This window comes from Selaginella moellendorffii, unplaced genomic scaffold (assembly GCF_000143415.4).
Source record: "Selaginella moellendorffii unplaced genomic scaffold, v1.0 SELMOscaffold_60, whole genome shotgun sequence".
Taxonomy (NCBI): Eukaryota; Viridiplantae; Streptophyta; class Lycopodiopsida; order Selaginellales; family Selaginellaceae; genus Selaginella; species Selaginella moellendorffii.
The window spans coordinates 792,430-811,059 of NW_003314321.1; the positions used below are offsets into that span (position 1 = coordinate 792,430).

Consider the following 18,630-nt stretch of genomic DNA (forward strand, 5'->3'; position numbering starts at 1 on the left):
TCGTGGATCACGAAAGATCTGGAGAAATTCTCTGGAGACCACCAAAGTAGATGTTCGAAAGCAGTAGATTCAAGCCCGGATCGCGAGCTCGCAACTCAAGCCCGGATCTCGCCGCGAAAACTCCACTCTCCACATCGTGTAGATTCTTGGAAGCGCTCACAACACTACACCAGGCAACGTAGTCCGGCACCATGGGCATCGTCGCAAGCAAGCTCGTCGCGAGCTGGAGCTGCCCGGATCGCCCAAGAACATCCACCATGCAAGAGTAGTGATCCACGCTTAGAGGGACTCCAAAATCCATAGCCATGGCGACGAGGTAGTCGCGGCTCTGATCCACGAGACCCAAGTGGCTGCAAGCCGTGAGGAGGACGAGGAAGGTGATGGAATTCACCGGCAATCCATCCAGGATCAATCGCTGGAAGCTCACGATCGCGGTCATGGCGCTGCTGGAGAGCGCGAAGGCCGCCATGATCGCGTTCCAGGACACGATCGTGTGCTGTGGCATTCGATCGAAGACGCGCTTGGCCGCGAGGAGATCCATCCTCCTCGCTAGCGATCCCAGCATTGCCGTCCAGGACACCACATTCCTCTCGGGCATTCGATCAAAGAGATCGAAGAGATCCAGCGAGAGGTTTCCAGTGGAACGATGGTCGTCGTGATGATCCAGGAGCGCTGTCAGCGACACGACGCTCCACTGCGGCATCTTGGAGAATGCGATCTGGGCGGCCGCGAATTCGCTGCTTCCAGCCACGATCGTCGTCCAGGCCATGAGATCTCTCCCCGGCATCGCATCGAAGAACTCCTTGGCTGCCACGAAGAGGCCTAGCCTCGCACTGGCTTGGATCATCGCTGTCCACGCCACGAGATCGCGCAGAGGGATGCGATCAAACACCGCGCGGGCGCCCTCCAGGGAGCTCCAATTCGCGGCGATCATCGCATTCCACGAGATCTTGTCGCGCTCCTCCATCAGGTCGAAGATCACGCGCCCCTGATCGCCGCCCAGGACCTGGAGCACCGATGTTGCGCTCACGCGGTCGTGGTATGGCGATCGCTGGAAAAACCTCTGGGCGGAGGAGGGATCGCTGGCGAGGGCGAATCCGGCGAGGAGAGAACACCAGGAGATCACGTCGCGCTTGGGCATGGCCAAGAAAACTTCAGTGGATTCTTGCAAATGCCCACTCTGAGCATACGCTGCTATTAGCGTGTTCCAGGAGATCAAATTCCACTCGGGCATTCTACCAAGAACTTCCTCCGCTAGGGATGGATTGGAGTAGTGCGAGTAGATCTGTATCATGCTCGTCCATGAGACAGAGCTCCTCAGACTCATGCTATAGAAGATCTCCTCCGCGGCCGCCAATTGCCCATTCGTGGCGTACGCCCACGCCAGGATGTTCCACGAGAAATCATTGGGCTGCTCGACCATGCCATCGAACACCGCGCGGGCCTCGCGAATCCTGCCACATTTTCCATACATCTCCACCAGCAGATTGGCCAGGAATCGATTCCGCCGGTGCTGGCTCTGCTCGATCTGGGCGTGAATCCACCGCGCCTGCTCCAAATCCTGGCCTACAGACCTCACAATCCTGGCGATGTCATCCTGCTCCTGGAGAATCAACGCCCGGGAAGCCGATCGCCGCATCTCCGCCCCATCGCACGCTAGAGCCCTAATCGAGAGGAGAGAGAAGAACAAAGAATCTCTACAGTAGAATATGCTTTGGTCAAAGTCGACCGTACGGACTGACAGACACCGTAGGATGTGCCCGAGGCCCGGGAGCCGTTGGATAGAGATCTGGGTGGGAATTTTAAACAGGAGATAGACTAAAAAACCCTAGCTCGCCAGCCGGCCATGGCTCTAACAAGGAATCGGTGCATTTATTTCTTCTTCATTCGCCCTCTTTCCTCCTGGATCGATGGATCCATCTTGTCTCATTCTCTAGGCATTGAATTCTTGTGGGGACTACTAGCGATTGATGCGAGGAAAGGGGCCGCGGAGTGGAATGCCGGATGGACGTGGATTGATGCCAACGCTTCAATCGTCTCGTGTGTTTGTCCTGGCGCTATCGCTCGGAGCCGATTTCCCCGCGGCGATGCTGCCGACAAAGCGACTCCGACGCGCAGGATGATCGATCCAATCCATCAGTTCCGTCGGCCGGCGATCAAACAGGGTCTGGGTAGGAGAAGGGAATCCGGCAATCATTGGCGGCACGTTATCTTTTCGATCGCGCTATAAAATGGGGCTGATAATCCTATCATTCCAGAAGGATTGACTGATCGGCCTGATGGTCGATCGATACAGCGGATTACCGGGTGGAGCAATGCCGCTGCCCTGGATCTCGACGGCATTGCTCGTGCTCTTGGCCGGGTATGCGAAATATGTGACCAGCTCGAAAGAATGCGACCGCGTCCACTATCTTCCAGGGAGTGACGCCAATCTCTACCACTTCGATCAGTACGCCGGCTATGTGACCGTGAATCAAAGCGCTGGGAGAGCTCTCTTCTACTGGTTCACCCAGGCCACGCACGATCCGGCGTCCAAGCCGCTTGTTCTATGGCTTAATGGAGGTAGGCTAGTAGAAGTTTTTTTTCATAGTCTTTCTTTACAATATTTTGTTCTTCACAGGTCCCGGTTGCTCCTCGATCGCGTATGGCGCTATGCAAGAGCTTGGGCCATATCGCATTACCAAGTCGGGACTCTCCCACAACAAATTTTCCTGGAACAGGGGTAAGATTAAGAAGCATAGTTAAGATTGCTTGAGCTCTTTTCTTGTGTTTTATCCTTTGCTTGCAGTCGCGAATGTCTTGTTCTTGGAGTCTCCCGCAGGAGTTGGCTTCTCTTACTCCAATACGAGCAGCGATTTGAAATTTCCAGGAGATAAGAACACAGGTACTTGTTGTCCTTTTTTCAGGACTGGATTCTCAATCTACTGTACAGCCAGGGACTCTTATATTTTTCTTGAGAGATGGTTAGAGCGGTTTCCCGAGTACAAGAAGAGAGATTTCTACATCACTGGTGAAAGTTATGCTGGTAAGCTCGCGGCTGGCTTCAAGTTTGTACAATTTTACTCATTTTTCCAAACAGGACATTACGTTCCTCAGCTTGCAAATGTCATATACAACAAGAACAAGAAGAAAGAAAATCCAGATATAAATCTCAAAGGCTTCATGGTTAGTCTTTGTCCAAAGAATTCAAATCCTCCGTATTGATGAGATCTTTTTTTATCCAGGTTGGAAATGCACTGCTGGATCACGAGAAAGACAGAATTGGCAGAGTGGACTTCTGGTGGTCGCACGCTCTCATTTCCCACAACACGTACCGTTCCATCGTCCGCTACTGTAATCTCAAAGGCGAGACAAACGGGACTCAAGACCAATGCAGCAAAATCGTGCTGTATGCCTACCAGCACGAGTTCGGTACCATGGATCGCTACAACATCTATGCTCCGGTGTGCCTTCGCGCCAGTTCTTCTCAGAGAACGTTCACACGGTTCTTTAGTGATCCCGTAAGTCCTCAAATTTATATATCCTACTTGATGAAAACATATGGCATAGCAGGTGTCGAGAGTACACCAATACAGCGGGTATGATCCTTGTGGGGATGACTACGTTGAGGTCTACTTCAACAGACCGGACGTCCAACAAGCTCTCCATGCCAACGTAACAGGCATTCCTTACAACTGGACGGGATGCAGGTTCCAACTTAGTTGATTGCTTTGTACCGATCTTATCTTTGTGTTGCAGCGAAACGATTAACACCAACTGGCAAGATTCGGATGAGACAATGCTGCCGATTTATAGAAAGCTGATCAAAGCCGGACTAAGAATCTGGGTATACAGGTAATTATTCGTCGGCTACTTGAGGCACTCCTTTTATTCTAACCGTGACTGGGAACAGTGGAGACGTCGACTCGGTTGTTCCAGTGACTTCTTCACGATACTCGGTTGAGAAACTCAAGCTTAACACAACTAAACCGTGGTATCCATGGTACCGAAACAAACAGGTAGCATCAAATTTGCCTTGGACCTCCTTCATATCTGGTATGTCTCTTCACCAGGTTGGTGGATACACGGAAATTTACGATGGGCTGGCATTTGTGACGGTCCGAGGTGCTGGCCATGAGGTACCAATGTTCCAACCCGGCCGCGCCTTCACGCTCATCAAATCCTTCCTGGCTGGAAAGCCAATGCCATCCGGATAGTAAGCTAGCTGCATTCTTTCTTTCCTTCTTTGGTTTTATTTTATAACCAAACTGTGATAGCTCAAAATCTCACAAAGTGAGAGAATGAATTGACAGGCGACACTTTTACCAAGTTATCTTTTGTTGAGTTCGTTATTTATTGCTCTACCAGATCGGTCCATCCATAGAGGAAGAACGAGATGCGATGATTTGGCAGCCAAGACGTGATTTGGGAACACCAGAAGTAAAGTTTCCTTTTTTTTCTCAAGTGAAACTCTTCAGTCTTTGTGAGCCTGAACGCCAGGTTGAGTATAGCGTTCTCTTGGTCGAATGGTTCTGGCAACTTCTGGTAGAGCTCCTCATCCTGAAAGATTGTAAGAAAAATAATCCAATAACAAAGCAAGATATTATACCATGAAGATTACGTGACAAGTCAAGCATGCAACAAATCAGTCAAGAAAAGAGCGAAGAGGTTAGAAGCAAGAAAGTTTCTAACCTTCCAGCTTTGATCTTGTCAGGAATTTGGATCAACTTCTTGCTGCAACAGCTCATGGCTCCATTTCTTAACACTTCTGACATTGATAGCTACTTTTTTATGGCTGTTTTACTATTAATATTAAATCACAATTACAATAACATTTTACAAATAGTGCAAATATAATTATAACTGTGCTTAGGGATTAGTTAATATTCAACTTTAAACCTGGGAACCAAGCTTAATAACAGTAATAATTAATATCTTTAGTTTTGAGATGGCATTCATATACTGTTTACAAGGTCTTGTAATGCCCCCCAAGAAGCATGAGACAAATGGATTCAAATATGCTACAGTGAAACTTCTGAAGTGTAGTTATATATTTTAAATTGTTATTCATGCTAGTTATAATTCAAAGTGTTGGTGAAGATTTCCAACAGCACTTCTTGTTTGGCAAGTGTTTTCAGACTAACTTGCCCTCCATAAGGGCTCTGAAGTGTGGTGTTTCTATGTTCAAGATCAAGGGAGTTTGAGTTTTTTTGCAACCTTCTTTAGACTCTGTAGACACTCATTTGCAACTTGCAATCCCAATAATTTGTGTGGCATTTAAGTTTCAGTCCACTTGACTAGGAAGTGGTTGCATGGTTCTTTAGAGAAATGTCCCTCAATGAAGTTCACCACTTAAGAAATGAGCCACATTTGTTATTGCTCGTGCTACCTTCCAAATCTCATGCTGCAACGCGTTCCAGCTAGCCTTGTTGTTGATACTCATTGCAGCAGCTAGTGCGTCACAAACACCCGGAAATAACTGCGAATTGTAGTGATTCTTACCTGATGGCCCATATATCTGTCAACAACCCGGATCATTAATAGTCAAGCTAGACATTCTGAATACGTACAACATGCTTATACCAGGAAGTCCCGGTCAGTCCACTAGGATCCAAGAACGATCGCTCGGCCAGAAGCATCCGATCATTCAAGGACCTCAGCTTAGACAAGGTTTGAGCATCAGTGAGTACCTGATGAAGCCAGAAAATCTTAGGAAAAAAAAAAAAAAAAGAAATTAGTAACCTTCATTTGAATCATTTCTGCTCCCAATTGAGCAGCAGCTGCTCGAAGTTTTGATATCGCAGGAAATAAGGGATTTGCTGTGATGTTTTCTGATGCTTGCAGCAAATTCTTTTGCAATGCCATTGCACCCGCCTATTGACACCAGATCGGTCATTCAGAAGAAAAGACGTCAAATATCACCTCCAGCTCGTCGGCATAGTTAGCATAGTTGAAGGATAAAACAGCATCACCAGCAAGATGGATTGCAAGGAGGCCCCATATTCCAGAAACTGTTGATTTCATCATAAATCTCATGCCTGAAAAATGGGATACCTTGTTATTACCTGCAACGTGCCGGTGAAACATGGGATCTCCAAAGCGTTCCATCCAGTTGTAATCATCATACAGTGAATGATACATAGGGTAAACTGCATCACACACAGTTATTACCAAAAAAGTGTAATCTCCCCATATTTACGAGTTTGATATCGGATGTCACATGAAGGAATACCAGCATGATGCAAGAATGCCGAGAAATCAGATCCACTACCCAGCCTTCCAATCTGAAAAAAGCTCATGTTAGTTTGATCGCATGCTGAAATCAAGCCTCACGTTAGGAGTACCATGGCCGTTCAATGCAGACCAAGCTTCATATACTGTCCCGTATACTGAATTTGGATCCTTCACCTAGAACAAGGACGAAATTGATATTACTTGATTAAAAATCCAGAGGATTGGAACCTTCTTGGTGACTTCCAGCAGTATATTGTCCAGCTGGGGGGTCGCACGTCCATCAAAATTAGGACCACCAACTGCTGAGTCGACGTTAAGGTAAGCAACTGCTCTAGAAGCCAATAAATTGAGATTCCTCTCAACCCATTCGGATGACCCTATCTGGAGAACAGGGGACCGGAATCAGACTGCACAAATAAGTGTGAGAGGCACTCACCAAGCCAAACTCTTCCGCATCCCAGCTACAGAAAATAATTGTTCGCCTCGGTCGCCACCCGAGGCTCAGCAAGTTTCCGAATCCTCGTGCAATCTATAAATGCAGGGGCTCAGACTGAACTACACGATGCTAAACATTACTTCAAGAAGACATGCAGTGCCACTGTTGGGGTCGGCTGCTCCAAATGTCCATGCATCTCGATGGTTTCCGAGCAAAATATACCTTGAACATTCAATTATAGCGCCCCAAAAGAATCTGAAGTCTTAGATTACTTACCTGTCTGGCTCTTCAGACCCTGTAATCATCCCTATAACATTTCTGATTGGAGCCATCGTCAAATTCCCCTGATCAGCAGCAAGATGTTGGACTTAAAACAGAAGGTAGAAAGAAGACTCACTTCATAGCTCAACTTGACTTTAGCAGGACCCCTCCCAAGTCGGTATGAGGACAGTTGTAGTCCCCCCTGCCACTCTTGTGGAGCAACCTTCCCTGTTAGTGCTTCCAGTATTGGTAGCGCATCCTGAGCCGAAACTGGCAACACAGGTATCTTAGGAAACTGCACTTGGGAGATTTCCAGCCTTTCAGCATCCGGAACACTGGGCCATCCAGGAGTAAGAGGATCACCATTAGTCAAAAACAAGGAACCTCGTTGAACACCAGATGGGGGCAACCACTGTGAAGAAGGATAGTAACCTTGACTTCCGTTCCCTGCATAGTCGAAAGGATCCGAGTAGGTTATGGCAGCAGCTGCACCTGCTGCTGCTGCATTTGCAGCTATATCCCCTCGGAAGATCTTCCCGATCCTTGCAATGACCACTGTACCAGTTACATTGACTCCTTCATCCTTCAAAGTGAGAAAATCCTCTTCTCGACCATAGTTTACATAAACAACTTCACTGCTGATGGTACCAGAAGGTGAATAAGCGAAGAAAGTTGGAATCACCTTCGGATTAGTGCTGTAAGGGTCGCCCTCGACTGCCTCTTCTTTCAAAGTGAAGTCCTTCAAGGAACCATCAGGAAGGTGCAACGATAGAGATCTTCGGATCGGATAAGAGAGGAGCACACTGTAATCAGAGTAATGAGCCACAATCCCGGAAGCTTCAAAATGATCAAAAACGTATTTTGCGGTAGCGAGGTCCTCTGCCGTGCCGGCTACATGTGGCTCCAACGTAAGCTCCTTAAGAAACTTACTGATTGTATTGTTAGAAAGACCAGATAGGAATTCATCCTCCAACTTGTCCAAAGTGAAGCCCGAATCTTTCACTCCTGTAGACGAGAAGAAAGCAAAAGCAAGCAGGACCAGTGACAACAAGCAGCATCTGCATCTGCTCACGCTTGCCATACTTCTGGTTAATCGCACCTCCTGCTATATCAGATCCGCAAGAGCACGGACTACTCCCATCGCATCTCGACAGATCCTTCCTGCAATAAAATTATAGCATGCCAATAAGTTCACAACCAACACAAAGGAAATCGGCTTTGTACTTGAAGCACTGTTCAGAATTAGGATGCCATTCATTGGGAAGATGCTCCTTCACGTGAACAAGATTAAAAAATAATGCACAATAGTATATATCAACAGGACCCAAAAAAATCAGCACGTGCAACAAAGCAAAGGAACGATCACGTGAATAAAAACCAAGGTGCAGACAATTGTGTGTGATTTTATATGGCTAAAGACAAGCATTTTTATTTCGTCATTGAAGAATCCTTTGCAGCTGCCAACTTCTTCAACACTCGGCTTCCAGAATTTTCTTGATGGAATGAAGATCATTCCGCTCATTGTCTGGTCTATTTACTCCAGACCTAAAACACAGAGTGGTTATTGGAAAATGTTAGGCCATGAAAAGTGAGCTGTTAGGCCCGGACGACCTTTGACTTTCTCTATCCCTGGGACCTTTGTGGAGACGAATGGCAGAGAGAAATCTTCTGTTGATCGTGGAAGAAACTTTCCTGCTTCTAACCTCTTTGTCTTTCCTTGACCATCTCAGGACTCAAGAATCTTCGCAGTTTCTTTCAATCGTCAGGACAAGGAGCTCTGTCATATGGCATTTCACGATCTTCCGTGCTTTTTGTGAGCACTAAAAGTACCCATTAAGATAGCCATTAAATATAATCCGTCCATTCAAAATCTAACAGTTTGTGTGAGCCTAAGCACAAAAGTGCTCGGTGTCGCAAAAAACAATGAACATAAAGACAAGAAAAAGGAAACTTCACCTCTTGATGTCTCGCTTGCCAAATCATTGCAAAACATGGGATGCGTCTGGCTTGTGGATGGACACCTTCACCTGCTAGAACGAACTCAACAAAGTTACCTTGGTAATTGTCTTGTCAATTCATTCTCTCACTTTGTCAGATTCTGAGCTGTCACAACCAAAGAAGGAAAGCAGCTAGCTTACACTCAGAATGGCATTGGCTTTCCAGCCAGGAAGGATTTTATGAGCTTGAAGGTACAGTCGGGTTGGAACATTGGTACCGCATGGCCAACAGCTCGGACCGTCACAAGTGTCAGCACATCGTAAATTTCCGTGTATCCACCAACCTGGTGAAGAGACATACCAGATATGAAGGAGGTCCAAGGCAAATTTGATGCTACCTGTGTTTCGGTACCATGTATACCACGGTTTAGTTGTGTTAAGCTTGAGTTTCTCAACCGAGTATCGTGAAAAAGTCACTGGAACTGCCAAGTCAACATCTCCACTGTTCCCAGTCACGGTTAGACTAAGAGTGCCTCAAGTAGCCGATGAATAGTTACCTGTATACCCAGATTCTTAGTCCGGCTTTCATCAGCTTTCTATAAATCGGCAGCATTGTCTCATCCGAATCTTGCCAGTTGGTGTTAATCGTTTCGCTGCAACACAAAGATAAGATAGATTGGTACAAAGCAATCAACTAAGCTGGAACCTGCATCCCGTCCAGTTGTAAGGAATGCCTGTTACGTTGGCATGGAGAGCTTGTTGGGCGTCCGGTCTGTTGAAGTAGACCTCAACGTAGTCATCCCAACAAGGATCATACCCGCCGTATTGGTGTTTTCTCGACACCTTCTATGCCCATATTTTTCCATCAAGTAGGAAAGGGATATAAAACCTAGAGGACTTACCGGATCACTGAAGAACCGTGTGAACGTTCTCTGAGCAGAACTGGCGCGAAGACACACCGGAGCCTAGATGTTGTAGGGATCTATGGCACCGAACTCGTGCTGGTAGATATTGGTCTTGCATTGGTCTTGAGTCGCGTTTGTCTCGACTTTGAGATTACGGTAGCGGACGATGGAACGGTACGTGTTGTGGGAAATGAGAGCGTGCGACCACCAGAAGTCCACACTCCTGAGTCTGTCTTCCTGTGCATTTCCGACCTGGATAAAAGCAGGTCCCAACGATACGGAGAAAATAAATTCTACATGAACCTTTGAGATTTACATCTGGATTTTTGTTCTTGTCGTCTATGAGAATCGCAAGCTGAGGAGCGTTTGCTTTATGTCCTGTTTGGAAAAATGAATAAAATAGTACAAACTTGGCGGAAATGTGTGGAGCTTACCAGCGTAACTTTCACGAGTGATGTAGAAATCTCGGGAAACCGCTCCAACCATCCCCCTGGCTGTACAGTATCAATGTCCGGTACTGAAAAAAAGGACAACATTACCTGTGTACTTAACTCCTGGAAACTTCAAAGCCGTACTGGACTCAAGAAACAAGACATTTGCGACTGTTCGCAAAACAAAAACACGAGAAAAGAGAAAACTTGAATTGGTGTCACTCCCTGGAAGATAGTGGATGCGGTGGCATTCTTTCGAGAACACGCTCCACCAGATTATCAGCCGTCAAGACGGCCTAGGGCTTTTCTCTTGTTTAAGAGCTTTAATTATCCAGCTTTATCATTGTTAAAGGGATGGTCGGAGCCAATTTTGTTGCGGCGATGCCGACAAGGCGACGCTGACGGTCGATTTCATTCATCCTTGTAATGCAAGCGAGGTCATGTTATCGATCGCGCTATAAAATGGGAATATCATTCGAGAAGGATTGACTAAATCGGCTGATAGTTGATCGACACAGTGCGTGGAGCAATGCCGCTGCCCTGGATCTCGACAGCATTGCTCGTGATCTTGGCTGGGTATGCGAAATATGTGACTAGCAGCACAAAAGAATGCGACCACGTCCACCATCTTCCCGGGAGTGACTCCAATCTCTACCACTTCGATCAGTAGCGCCGGCTATGTGACCGTGAATCAAAGCGCTGGGAGAGCTCTCTTCTACTGGTTCACCCAGGCCAATTATAAACAATTATTATAAATTAGCAAATACGCACGATCTGGTGTTCAAGCCGCTTGGGCTAGTAGAAGTTTTTCATGTCTTTCATTACAATATTTTGTTCTTCACTGCTCCTCTGATCGCGTATGGTGCTATGCAAGTACCAAATCCGGACTCTTCCACAATGGAACAGGGGTAAGGATAGTTAAGATTTCTTGAGCCCGGGTTTTCTCTTTTCTTGTGTTTTATCCTGTGCTTGCAGTCGCGAGTGTCTTGTTCTTGGAGTCTCCCACACGAGTTGGCTTCTCTTACTCCAATACTAGCAGCGATTTGAAATTTCCTGGAGATAAGAACACAGGTAATATTGTTTTCCTTTTTCTAGTAGACTGGACATTGTCCGCTGTACAGCCAGGGACTCTTATATCTTGGTTGGAGCGGTTTCCCGAGTACAAGAAGAGAGATTTCTACATCACTGATGAAAGTTATGCTGGTAAGCTCGGGGTTGGCTTCAAGTTTGTACTATTTTAGTCATTTTTTCAAACAGGACATTACGTTCCTCAGCTTGCAAATGTCATATACAACAAGAACAAAAAGCAGGCAAATCCAGATATAAATCTTAAAGGCTTCATGGTTAGTCTTTGTCAAAGAATTCATTCCTCCGTATTGATGGAATCTTTTTTTATCCAGGCTGGAAATGCACTGCTGGACAACGAGAAAGACAACATCGGCAAGAGTAACTATTCGTCATGAGATACTTAGGCAGTCCTTTTGTTCTAACTGCGAGTGTGAACAGTGGAGATGTCGACTCGGTTGCTTCACAATACTCAGTTGAGAAACTCAAACTTAACATTTCTAAACCGTGGTATCCATGGTACCGAGAAGAAGAGGTAGCATTTGGAGCTCCCAAACTTCTCGTTCATATCTTGTATCGTCTCTTCACCAGGTTGGTGGATACAAGGAGATTGACGGTCCGAGGTGCTGGCCATGCGCTACCAATGTTCCAACCCGGCTGTACCGCTCATCAAATCCTGGCTGGAAAGCCAATGCCATCGTGATAGTAAGCTAGCTGCATTCTTGGTTTGATTTTATAGCCAAACTGTGATAGCTCAAAACCTCACAAAGTGAGAATGAATTCACTTACCAGGGTATCTTTGTTGAGTTCGTTTAGTTATGGCTCTAGCAGATCGCTGCTAGTGAGGCTTTGGAACGTGTCCATCCACAGCGAAGTTCCTGGTAGCCGGCGGAAGAGCCAGACGCATCCCATCCAGCTCTGGTTTGGCGATGATTTGGCAGCCAAGACGTGATCTGGAACACCAGCGGTAAAGTTTCTTCTTTCTTTCTCGTCCTCATTGAAGTGGAACTTACGTCTCTGTGAGCCCGAACGCCAGGTCGAGCATATCGTTCTCTTCGTCGGATGGCTCTGGCAACTTCTGGTAGAGCTCCTCGTCCTGACGATCGAGAGAAACTTAGCGCGACAAGAAAGCGACGATCTGGAACTATACCATGAAGATTACGTGACAAGTCGAGCAGGCTAGAGATCCCTCGCAAGCCCCTGACACAAACCCGAGGTAACTATGCTCAATCCATTGCTAGAGCAGAAAAGAGAAAGAGGTTTACCTTCCAGCTCGATCTCGTTCTCGTGAGCAGCTTCTAGCATCGACATTCCAACGGGAACCTGGATCGATTTCTCGCTGCCATTCTTGTCCACAAAGGTCACAGAGATCCTGGAAGAACAGAGAATCAAATCACGAGAAGTTCGTACCCAAGAGCTTACTTTGGTTTGTCTTGTTCACTGGCGGCACTGGGTGATGAGAATGCGCGCGATCGGAGACGACTGGACCACGGCTGGCAAATTTTCCAATCCCATCACAAGAAACCTAGCCTCCACTTCTTGCTTCGTTACCTGGGGCGGACGCCTAGAACCTAGATCATGCTCCTGTGGCGCGGATGATCGGTGGCACCACAAAAGAGGCGATTCACGACGCAAATGCGAGCAGCGCTGTGCCAAGCTCCTCCTCGCGGCAGCACTCAGCGACATCCCAAAGTGTACGGGCCAAGATTAGGCGTACGATATGGTCCATTTACGCTATTCACAATGAAAGTATACATCCCAGGAAAGGTGTTAAAGCCTAGTTTCATTTTGTATTTAGTCAGTTATAAGGTTCTAGCACTTGCTAAAATATTTTTTCAGCAATTTCTTGTAACAACATCAAGTTTATGGACTCAAAAGATAGCTTTTTACAAGAATAACCATGGATAATAATATTGACTTCTAGACTATATGAGAAAATATTTGGTAAATCAATTATTAGAAAATATATTTTATTTGAAATTGTGAGGGCCAAGTGTATGGCTACAATGCCGTATACTAATATTAGCGTAGTGGGATTTTGGTAACCGTTGGATTGATTTCAATCCAGACCACTCACTCTTGTATATAAACTAGGGTTTTTAGGCTAATTGATATGCATATTTTCTATATTTCCTTTCCATATTTCAAACACTCACATTAGTGGAGATGAGGGGCATTTTTTATTGTTCCTGAGGAGTGCTTAAATTTGGGATTCTGGTTTAAATCTAACTTTTGCATTGTCTAAATATAATTTTTTCCATTTCCTTTCTTTTGTTTTTCCCTTTCAAGATTTTGGTTTAGATCTAGCTTTTTGCATTGTCTAGATTTACCATTTCCTTCTAGCTTTTTGTCATTTGTCTTCTTTTGCTCTTTTTTTTTCGTTCATCTTCATGGCAGATCAGCAATCTCCTCTTTTGACTTTGGAGCAGTAGTTGGTCCAATTGCTTGATACTATATGCTTGCAATTGAACAACCAAATTCAATTGATAGTAGCATTCATGGCACGTGGTATAACTCCTCCTGCTCTTGGTGCCAATCCTCACGTTCGGCTGGAGTTCTTTCGCAGGAATCGTAGGGATGATGTGTACCATTGGTTCGATTACTTCAAAGTGATTGCCATATATCATTCTTGGGATGATGTTCGACGTTTGTGTGAATTTCCCACGTGTCTCCAAGGGATGGCGTTGTAGTGGTACAATGGTTTGAACACAGCCACTCGTGGGGATTGGAGTGTTTTCCCGAATGTCTTCAAACGCAACTTCGAACATGCCAATGACTATGATGATGCCTTCCAACAATTGCATCGTCTTCGCCAAAGGCCATTTGAGTCGGTGATGTAATTTGGCGTTTGTTTTCGAAGTTTTTTACTTTGTGCGGAGCCCAATATGTCGGAGTAGATCAAGCTAGGAATGTTATGGCCAACACTTCGTTAAGATCTTGTCGGACTTGTGCATGCATTTGCTCCTGCCACCCTTGACAATGTTCTTCGCTTAGCACAACGTTATGAGATGTCGCCTCTTTCACTTCTCGCTGCACGTCCTTCAACTCCACTTTCTATGAGTGATGGTCCTGTTCCAATGGAGGTTGATGCTGCTACTGCTCGAGTCCAAAGACAAGGGTGAGGACGTGGTCGTGGCCGTGATGTTCGTTGTTGGGCATGTGATGAAGTTGGTCATACTTATCGGTGTTGTCGGTGTTTTCTGGATTGGCGACCTCCATTTCCTAGGTGGAGACCTTGGCGTTAGCAACGTCCTGTTGGTGCTGTTGCAGTGGAAGGTTTGGACAACAAAATGCATCCAGGAAACGAGGAGTTGCGCGAGTAACGAAGGGACCTTGCGCGAATAAGTCAGTGACCCCTCCATCTTTCTTTCGGGAGTATCATCAAGGGGTTCACTTGGCACCAGTTCATCAAGTGTTTACTTTCCAAGCTCATTTTTATAACAAGAGGTCTCTTATTATTCTCTCCATGTTGGTTGATACAAGTTCGAGTTTATCTTTTATTGCTCGACCTATTACCACACGTTGTCATCTACACTTGCGTCGTGCAGCGAAACTGGTTTTCATTTTTTATGGCAACAGCTGTACACATGCATGTGCACGAGATGAGGCGGACCTGGTTGTGCGTGTGGGCGATCTTGAATTGTAGTTGTTGCGGGTGATGCCAAGTCAAACTTTTGACCTCATTCTTGGTATAGATTGGTTGCAGCGCAATCATGCCAAGTGTGACTTTGAGGCTTCTCTTCTTTGTTTCATATTTCCTTATGTTTTATCAATTCCTCTCACTTTCGTACCTCTTCGTCCCTCTACTTCTACCTCTGCTTCCATTACTTTTGTTCCCCCACTATTTCCTCCTATGTTTCCATCTTATTCTGCTTTTCCCTTTTTTGATCCCTCCAACGATCTTTGTGTTGCAGTGGTTGACCGGCTCATGAAGGAGTATTATGATCTTTTTGAATTTGACCTATCGTCTGGGGCTAAGATTGCCACACGTCATCTGATTCCAACCGGGGATGCTTGTCCAATCAAGGTTCCTGTTCGTCGTTGGTCACCCAAGGAAATCAAGATTTTACGTGTAAACGTCAAAGAGATGTTGGAGAAGAGTGTTATTCGGAAGTCACGGAGTCGTTGGGTATGTAAACCTCATCTTGTGACAAAGTCTGATGGGAGTATTCATTTCTACATCGACTATCCTCCATTAAACAAAGTAACGATCCCAGATGTGTACCCTCTTCCTCACATTATTGATCTCTTGGATCATCTGGGGCAAAGTTGTTAGTTCACGAAGCTAGATCTAGATTTTGGGTACTAGTAAGTATCGATGGCTGAAGACGATATTCCTAAGACTGCTTTTCGTACGCCATTTGGTTTAGTTTGTACGAGTTCTTGGTGGCTCCAGCAACTTTCCAGTGGATGATGGACGAGGTTCTTTGCGATATGCCGGAGGTGACTGCTGACTTTATTGATGATGTCTTGATCCACTCGGAGGGGACATAAGAAGAGCACATTTATGATGTTTGTAAAGTGTTGGATTGGCTACGTGACATTGGTTTAAAGCTGAAGTAGTCGACGTGCGTGTTTGGGTCCAAGGACACAACTTATCTTGGGTATCGTATTTTTTGTGAGGGTTTGCAAGTTGATCCTGACAAACTTGTGGCTGTTCTAAAGTTCCCTACTTTGAAGTGTGTGAATGATGTGCAACACTTTTTGGGCAAAGTGCAGTATTTTGGTCATTTTGTGAATCATCTTTCTGATCACACTGCACTGTTGCGAGCATTGCTGAAGTCATCAACGTAATTTTTTATCTGGTCTCCGGATTCTGAGCGGGCGTTCGGGGATCTCAAAGAGTTGTTGACGACTCCTCCAGTTTTGGCATATCCTAACTACTCTCAACTTTTTATTTTGCACGTGGATGCTTCTGACATTAGTCTTGAAGGTGTGTTAATGCAAGAGAGCTCAAGTGTGTCTAGTCAGCACCATCCCATTGCATATATAAGCCGTATATTACAACCAGTAGAGATGAACTACTCCATGATAGAGAAGGAGTGTTTAGCAACAATCTAGGGTTTCGAGAAACTTCATACATATCTATATGGTTCTCGGACGTTACTTGAAGGTGACCATGCTACTATTACTTCATTATTGAAGTGGAAGAACTTGGTTGGTCGTACTACTCGATGGGCTTTGAAGCTTCAAATATATGATTTTGTTCATTGCGTAGGGAGTTCTATGGTTGATGCTAATGCCCTTTTTCGAGCTCCTCTTCCTTCTTTACTCTCTTCTCATATTTCTAATGAGCCTATTGTTCCAGCAACTGTGGATTTTCTAAATGAGGATTCTGTGCTGATGGTAGTTGCTGTACTTGACATTTAGTGTCCACAAAGTGCAGAGCAAGATCTACCTTCTCTTGATGAGGTTCATGAGGCTCAAAAGATTAACCCGTGGATTCGAAGGCTTCAAGATGGGTTTGAGAATCCTGCATCATTTGTTGATGACTTGCCTTTTCGGCATTTACATTCTCAATATCACTTTGAAGACAACCTTCTTTATTTTGTGGGGACAGATCCTGATAATCATTTATGGCTAGTGGTGCCTTCTGTCTTTATTCCGCGGTTTCTCTATGCCTACCATGATTCTCCTGTTCTAGGTGGGCATATGGGACATCGTTGTGTGATCGAGAAGCTGCACAGGTCTTTCTATTGGCCGGAGATGCGACGTGATATTATCTGGTATGTGTGTAGTTGCATTTGGTGCTAAGCTCATAATACTCCCCCTTGTGCTACGGAAGGACGGTTGGAGTTGATTGTAATTTCCCGTCCATTTGAGTTGGTAGCGTTTGATCTTATGGGACCTTTTCCATAGTCGACTGTTAGTAATGAGTATGTTATTATTGTTTTTGACTACTTGGTTCGTGTAACGCATTTTATCTCTCTCCCCTTAAGCCAACTGGAAAAGGGGCAATTGCTTGATGAGAGAGCCCTTAGTGGCTATTTTATTCCCATTTATCCCCCAAGGTTCCAAGGATCTCATCCCATGATCACATGCGCTACACTCACCCCCCCTTCAAAGATGTCAATGTCCTCATTGACTATTGACTAACAACCCCTACTGAGCCAAGGGGAACCAGCACCTCCATTTCCGCACTCAATCTACCAATCCTTCCATTGGTCTACTCAGAGATGTCAATGTCCTCATTGACTATTGACTAACAACCCCTACTGAGCCAAGGGGAACCAGCACTCAATCTTTCCGCACTCAATCTACCAATCCTTCCATTGTGTAGACCAATTATTCCATGTGAGACAACTAGTCATCCACCTGTATTGTAGTCCCACGATGGATATTCCATGTGAGACAACTAGTCATCCACCTGTATTGTAGTCCCACGGTGGATACCTTCGTCCATGGATATGTGAGACAACTAGTCATCCACCCGTACTGCAGTCCCATGGTGGATACCTTCGTCCATGGATATTTCATACAAAAGGAAGGACGTATGCATGGATGCCCAATACATATGATTTCAAATTTAGGGGTAAGAATATACCTTGCTCAAGGGTATATTATACTTTTAAGTAGCCACTAATCAATGGGAATTGAACCCGTGCCATTTGCTCCGATACCAACTGTAACGCACTTTATCTCTCTCCCCTTAAGCCAACTGGAAAAGGGGTAATTGCTTGATGAGAGAGCCCTTAGTGGCTATTTTATCCCCATTTATCCCCCAAGGTTCCAAGGATCTCATCCCATGATCACATGCGCTACACTCACCCCCCCTTCAGAGATGTCAATGTCCTCATTGACTATTGACTAACAACCCCTACTGAGCCAAGGGGAATCAGCACCTCCATTTCCGCACTCAATCTACCAATCTTTCCGCACTCAATCTACCAATCCTTCCATTGTGTAGACCAACTATTCCATGTGAGATAACTAATCATCCACCTGTATTGTAGTCCCACGGTGGATACCTTCGTCCATGGATATGTGAGACAACTAGTCATCCACCCATACTGCAGTCCCACGGTGGATACCTTCGTCCATGGATATTTCATACAAAAGGAAGGACGTATGCATGGATGCCCAATACATATGATTTCAAATTTAGGGGTAAGAATATACCTTGCTCAAGGGTATATTATACTTTTAAGTAGCCACTAATCAATGGGAATTGAACCCGTGCCATTTGCTCCGATACCAACTGTAGCGCACTTTATCTCTCTCCCCTTAAGCCAACTGGAAAAGGGGTAATTGCTTGATGAGAGAGCCCTTAGTGGCTATTTTATCCCCATTTATCCCCCAAGGTTCCAAGGATCCACGGTGACAGTATATCCAAATCTCATCCCATGATCACATGTGCTATAGTTCGTTAGGTGGAAGTTGGT

At 45.6% G+C, this 18,630-nt stretch overlaps 5 protein-coding genes and 1 pseudogene across 5 annotated transcripts; 1 reads left to right on the forward strand and 5 right to left on the reverse strand.

Annotated features, from left to right (window-relative positions):
- Positions 1-7: 7 nt before the first annotated feature.
- Positions 8-787, reverse strand: LOC9644369 (pentatricopeptide repeat-containing protein At3g29230). The gene has a single exon (XM_002983997.2). The coding sequence runs from the start codon at positions 785-787 to the stop codon at positions 8-10; it is 780 nt and encodes a 259-aa protein (XP_002984043.2).
- A 56-nt stretch (positions 788-843) lies between these two features.
- Positions 844-1,639, reverse strand: LOC112351334 (pentatricopeptide repeat-containing protein At2g35030, mitochondrial-like). The gene is made up of 2 exons (XM_024689004.1): positions 893-1,639; positions 844-849 (listed from the first exon to the last, which is right to left on the reverse strand). The coding sequence occupies exons 1-2, from the start codon at positions 1,637-1,639 to the stop codon at positions 844-846; spliced, it is 753 nt and encodes a 250-aa protein (XP_024544772.1).
- Positions 1,640-1,856: 217 nt separating this feature from the next.
- Positions 1,857-4,312, forward strand: LOC9644700 (serine carboxypeptidase 24). Its single transcript, XM_002983873.2, has 10 exons — positions 1,857-2,562; positions 2,621-2,722; positions 2,789-2,884; positions 2,933-3,025; positions 3,080-3,165; positions 3,225-3,500; positions 3,553-3,689; positions 3,739-3,834; positions 3,893-3,998; positions 4,053-4,312. The coding sequence occupies exons 1-10, from the start codon at positions 2,280-2,282 to the stop codon at positions 4,194-4,196; spliced, it is 1,419 nt and encodes a 472-aa protein (XP_002983919.2). The 5' UTR covers positions 1,857-2,279; the 3' UTR covers positions 4,197-4,312.
- Positions 4,313-5,235: 923 nt separating this feature from the next.
- Positions 5,236-8,077, reverse strand: LOC9644370 (probable glutamate carboxypeptidase LAMP1). Its single transcript, XM_024689083.1, has 12 exons — positions 7,047-8,077; positions 6,926-6,993; positions 6,790-6,871; positions 6,650-6,742; positions 6,442-6,594; positions 6,313-6,387; positions 6,179-6,263; positions 6,045-6,128; positions 5,902-5,990; positions 5,722-5,853; positions 5,550-5,669; positions 5,236-5,497 (listed from the first exon to the last, which is right to left on the reverse strand). The coding sequence occupies exons 1-12, from the start codon at positions 7,989-7,991 to the stop codon at positions 5,315-5,317; spliced, it is 2,109 nt and encodes a 702-aa protein (XP_024544851.1). The 5' UTR covers positions 7,992-8,077; the 3' UTR covers positions 5,236-5,314.
- A 916-nt stretch (positions 8,078-8,993) lies between these two features.
- Positions 8,994-10,811, reverse strand: LOC9644701 (annotated as a pseudogene).
- An 802-nt stretch (positions 10,812-11,613) lies between these two features.
- LOC9644371 (adrenodoxin-like protein 2, mitochondrial) lies at positions 11,614-12,992 on the reverse strand. The gene is made up of 6 exons (XM_002984000.2): positions 12,800-12,992; positions 12,671-12,741; positions 12,514-12,620; positions 12,399-12,448; positions 12,262-12,344; positions 11,614-12,201 (listed from the first exon to the last, which is right to left on the reverse strand). Exons 1-6 carry the CDS (start codon positions 12,932-12,934, stop codon positions 12,087-12,089), a joined length of 561 nt encoding a protein of 186 aa, XP_002984046.2. The 5' UTR covers positions 12,935-12,992; the 3' UTR covers positions 11,614-12,086.
- Positions 12,993-18,630: the final 5,638 nt, after the last annotated feature.

Excerpts from the sequence above, each read along its gene's own strand:
- LOC9644369 (XM_002983997.2), bottom strand. The coding sequence starts at position 787 with ATGCCGGGGAGAGATCTCATGGCCTGGACGACGATCGTGGCTGGAAGC.
- LOC112351334 (XM_024689004.1), bottom strand. The coding sequence starts at position 1,639 with ATGCGGCGATCGGCTTCCCGGGCGTTGATTCTCCAGGAGCAGGATGAC.
- LOC9644700 (XM_002983873.2), top strand. The coding sequence starts at position 2,280 with ATGGTCGATCGATACAGCGGATTACCGGGTGGAGCAATGCCGCTGCCC. Across the intron at positions 2,723-2,788 it reads CAAATTTTCCTGGAACAGGG|TCGCGAATGTCTTGTTCTTG; the intron begins GTAAGATTAAGA and ends CTTTGCTTGCAG. Across the intron at positions 3,690-3,738 it reads TACAACTGGACGGGATGCAG|CGAAACGATTAACACCAACT; the intron begins GTTCCAACTTAG and ends TTTGTGTTGCAG.
- LOC9644370 (XM_024689083.1), bottom strand. The coding sequence starts at position 7,991 with ATGGCAAGCGTGAGCAGATGCAGATGCTGCTTGTTGTCACTGGTCCTG. Across the intron at positions 6,994-7,046 it reads AAGTCAAGTTGAGCTATGAA|GGGAATTTGACGATGGCTCC; the intron begins GTGAGTCTTCTT and ends GCTGCTGATCAG. Across the intron at positions 5,854-5,901 it reads ACTATGCCGACGAGCTGGAG|GCGGGTGCAATGGCATTGCA; the intron begins GTGATATTTGAC and ends TGGTGTCAATAG.
- LOC9644371 (XM_002984000.2), bottom strand. The coding sequence starts at position 12,934 with ATGTCGCTGAGTGCTGCCGCGAGGAGGAGCTTGGCACAGCGCTGCTCG. Across the intron at positions 12,621-12,670 it reads AGTGAACAAGACAAACCAAA|GATCTCTGTGACCTTTGTGG; the intron begins GTAAGCTCTTGG and ends CTGTTCTTCCAG. Across the intron at positions 12,449-12,513 it reads GAACGAGATCGAGCTGGAAG|GGGCTTGCGAGGGATCTCTA; the intron begins GTAAACCTCTTT and ends GGTTTGTGTCAG.